The following is a 3,861-nucleotide window of genomic DNA, read 5'->3' on the forward strand; positions in this document are numbered from 1 at the left end:
ACTTGTTAATAAAACTTTGTTTTCCTGAATTTGTCTAGAGCGATTATTGAGAAGCGATTTTCGTTTCTAACAGTACCCAACCTGTGCTGCGTTTGAGGAAGACAATGTATAAGCAATTGAATTACTATCAGTTCATTGATTCCAGTTATAACATATGGTTGTAAAGTGACAGCACCAACACAAATTAGGGAACTGAGATCAATGATTGGCATTAGCTTTAAAAATTGCTTGCGTGGTTGTTTCCTGCGAAACAAAACAACAAAAGATCTCCAGATGCTGTAAATCTGAAACAAAAACAGAAATTGCTGGAGAAACCTAACAGGTCTGGGAGCATCTGTTGATAGAAAATAGAGTTAATGTTTCAGGTCCAGTGATCCTTCTTCAGAACGTTCTAAAGAAGCAGCCATTCTGGTATCGCTGGGACAATCCTGTTTTTGTATTAAATGTTGCAGTGTTCTGGTAATTTTTGAAAGCAGATGAGACCAAATGTCCGGATCTTCACCTTTGCCGTTTCTGCCAAATGTAAGCTGGATCTGTAGGGAAATTCCACCCTAAACATAGGTCACGCCTCATTGTATAAACCACCCACCATATTCCAAAGCTTTTCAATATGTTTTTTTTTTGAAACTCTGGTATCCACAAAGACAAAAAAAAACAAAAATCGCTGGTGAAACTCATCAGGCTATTGGCTGGACGTAAAGTTTGTCATGCAGAATAACGTCAACAATGAGGGTTCAACTCAAACGCCGGCTGAAGTTGAAGCAGTGAGCTTTTTTTCCAAAGAGTTGGCAGAAACACGATGGAGCGAACGGTATCTTTCTTTAATGCTGTATGATTGCAGATGCGGATTCTGCCTCAGTGCTGCGGTGTAGTTGGAGCTGGTGCTGTTTACGGCTGTAGTGGACAGCACTGAGGAACCAATTACTTGCGTGGCGCTGGATTCCGGTCTGATTACTGAGTTGCCTGATTACTCTCCCATATCTCGTCTCAAGAGACTGAACTCTAACCGTGAGCAAAGTTGCAGTGTCACGTTAGCCCCTAATGATTTGTATAAACGTTGGCTTTCTTTCTGCTGTTGTGTCGAATTCTTTCTGGAACTTCCAGCTTTCATTTTGAGCAACTGTTTCGCTGATATTGAACTGGTGGGATCTGCCAACATATTTTAGTGTAGATCGCGGAAGTGCAGTTGGAAGTGTATTAAGAGGGAGTACTCGGAATTTATCGACCTCTCCTTACCTCCTTTAGTAATGCTGGGCTTTGCTTTGGAGCTGAGGAGCTGCACTGGCCCCTGGAACCGGAGCTGGCGACTGTTTCGGGAAGATTTCTGGAAATGCAACAGTTGCAGCCAGACAAGAACACTTACCACATACAGGTAAAGACTGCCTCTGATTGAGACTAAGTCTCGGAGAACAGTTGTCTTCGGTCATTACAAATAAAAACATAGGATTAGGAAACGAGAGAAAAATCTTTTCTTTTCACTTTTTGACTCATTCCATAATTCACTTCGTGTGTGCCCGTCCAATGCAATCTGCTCAGTATACTCTTGTGACTGGCAGATTTTTGTTGTCGGTCATCGCCGGGTCTTGTGGTCATTTTGAGACGAATGGTTGAAGTGTGGGGAGTAACTTGTATCAGCATATTTTAGAGGGTCTACTTCACCTTGTGTGGGAGGTAGAATATTTGCTGGCAGCTTGTGAATTGATAAGAGTATTATGTTTTGATAACATCCAAGGACATTCAACGTTAATTCTGTTTCTCTCTGCACTGACACGGGTCAGATGTGCTGAGTTTCTCCAACATCGACTGTTTTTATTTCAGTTTCGCAGCATCTGCAGTATTTTGGTTTTATAATAAGGGTAGTGTCGTATTGCAATAAAAGATATATAATGCTGTAAAGTTTTAGTGGCATATCAGAAGATGTTAAAGTTATAAAAACCAGCAAAGGATGACCGAGAGAAAAGAGAGAGAAAATGTTGTATAAGGGAAAGCTAGCAAGAAATATAAAAAATAACAGAAGGAAGGCTTTGAAAAAATGCTTTGTATCTGTCTTCACAGCAGGAGAGGCAAGATGCATTCAAGAATAGTAGATATTCAAATGGATAAATGGGAGAAATGAATTATGAACAATCACCATCAGGAAAAAATTGGGAATATTAATGAGATAAAGGCTAAAAAGTCTCTAAAGATAATGACCTGCATGCTTGAAAGAGGCAGAAACAGAGAAAGTCGTTGTAATTTTTAAAGTTCTCTAAATTCTGTAAAGGGATTTTTAATGGATTGGAAATTATTTAAGTAAGGAAAGAGACAGGAAATTGTAAACTGACATCATGAGTTTGCGCAGTCTTGGTGGACCAAAGGGCCTGTTTCTGTACTTTACTATTCTTTGTAGGCCATTTATTGTAATGTCTGTAATTGGGATAAAGCTGGCATCCATTGTTAGAAAGATAATAATAGCATGTTTAGAAAATTGGAATGCAATTAGACAGAGTCAACATGGTTTTGTGATAGAGAATCTGTTTGGCAAGTTTATTAGCATTCTTTGAGGATTGTTATGCAGTTGAAGGCATGTACTGTACCTGTTCTGAACTGAGACCTTACAAGTACCTGACTAGATGGCAGTCCCAGAATGTGCAGGAAAATTGAAAATATGTGACACTTAGTTGTGAAATGGATACTTGAGTTTTGGTTGCTGTTTTGACAACAATTTGAATTTAACCAATCAGTTAAAATTATGCCCCAAAGTACTAAAACCCAATCGAATTTGAAGTTATTGTTTTGCCAACATCAAACCAATGAGACAATCCAATGTTGGGGAGTATAAGAATGCAGACCTTTTGAAAATTGGTCAGAAAGCAACTGTCAGAGGGAAAAACTCTTGGAGAGCTAATTGCACATCTAACCTCTTACTCTCAAAGAAATTAGAAAACACTCTCTATCATAAGACCATAAGACCATAAGACATAGGAATGGAAGTAAGGCCATTCGGTCCATCGAGTCCACTCCGCCATTCAATCATGGCTGATGGGCATTTCAACTCCACTTACCCGCATTCTCCCCATAGCCCTTAATTCCTTGTGACATCAAGAATTTATCAATCTCTGCCCTGAAGACATTTAGCGTCCCGGCCTTCACTGCACTCCGCAACAATGAATTCCACAGGCCCACCACTCTCTGGCTGAAGAAATGTCTCCGCATTTCTGTTCTGAATTGACCCTCTCTAATTCTAAGGCTGTGCCCACGGGTCCTAGTCTCCTCGCCTAACGGAAACAATTTCTTAATGTCCACCCTTTCCAAGCCATGTATTATCTTGTAAGTTTCTATTAGATCTCCCCTTAATCTTCTAAACTCCAGTGAGTACAATCCCAGGATCCTCAGCTGTTCCTCATATGTTAGACCTACCATTCCAGAGATCATCTGTGTGAATCTTCGCTGGACACACTCCAGTGCCAGTATGTCCCTCCTGAGGTGTGGGGCCCAAAACTGGACACAGTACTCCAAATGGAACCTAACCAGAGTTTTATAAAGTCTCAATAGCACAACAGTGCTTTTATATTCCAACACTCTTGAGATAAATGACAACATTGCATTCGCTTTCTGAATCACGGATTCAACCTGCATGTTTATCTTTAGAGAATCCTCGACTAGCACTCCCAGATCCCTCTGTACTTTGGCTTTATGAATTTTCTCACCGTTTAGAAAGTAGTCCATGCTTGTATTCTTTTTTCCAAAGTGCAAGACCTTGCATTTGCTCACATTGAACTTCATCAGCCATTTCCTGGACCACTCTCCCAAACTGTCTAGATCATTCTGCAGCCTCCCCACTTCCTCCTTACTACCTGCCTGTCCACCTAACTTCGTATC

General features: G+C 40.5%; 1 protein-coding gene across 4 annotated transcripts in view; it reads left to right on the forward strand.

Annotated features, from left to right (window-relative positions):
• The first annotated feature begins 712 nt into the window (after positions 1–712).
• The window catches only part of acsf2 (acyl-CoA synthetase family member 2), a 181,656-nt gene continuing 178,507 nt past the window's right edge, over positions 713–3,861 (forward strand). The window contains exons 1-2 of one of the 4 annotated variants that reach the window (XM_043714578.1): positions 713–811; positions 1,246–1,372. In XM_043714578.1, the coding sequence (XP_043570513.1) occupies positions 1,248–1,372 (125 nt within the window). In that variant the 5' untranslated portion in view covers positions 713–811; positions 1,246–1,247. The other 3 variants (XM_043714576.1, XM_043714579.1, XR_006315206.1) reach the window with 3 other exon arrangements.

The sequence above is a fragment of the Chiloscyllium plagiosum genome, chromosome 24, assembly GCF_004010195.1.
Source record: "Chiloscyllium plagiosum isolate BGI_BamShark_2017 chromosome 24, ASM401019v2, whole genome shotgun sequence".
Classification (NCBI taxonomy): domain Eukaryota; kingdom Metazoa; phylum Chordata; class Chondrichthyes; order Orectolobiformes; family Hemiscylliidae; genus Chiloscyllium; species Chiloscyllium plagiosum.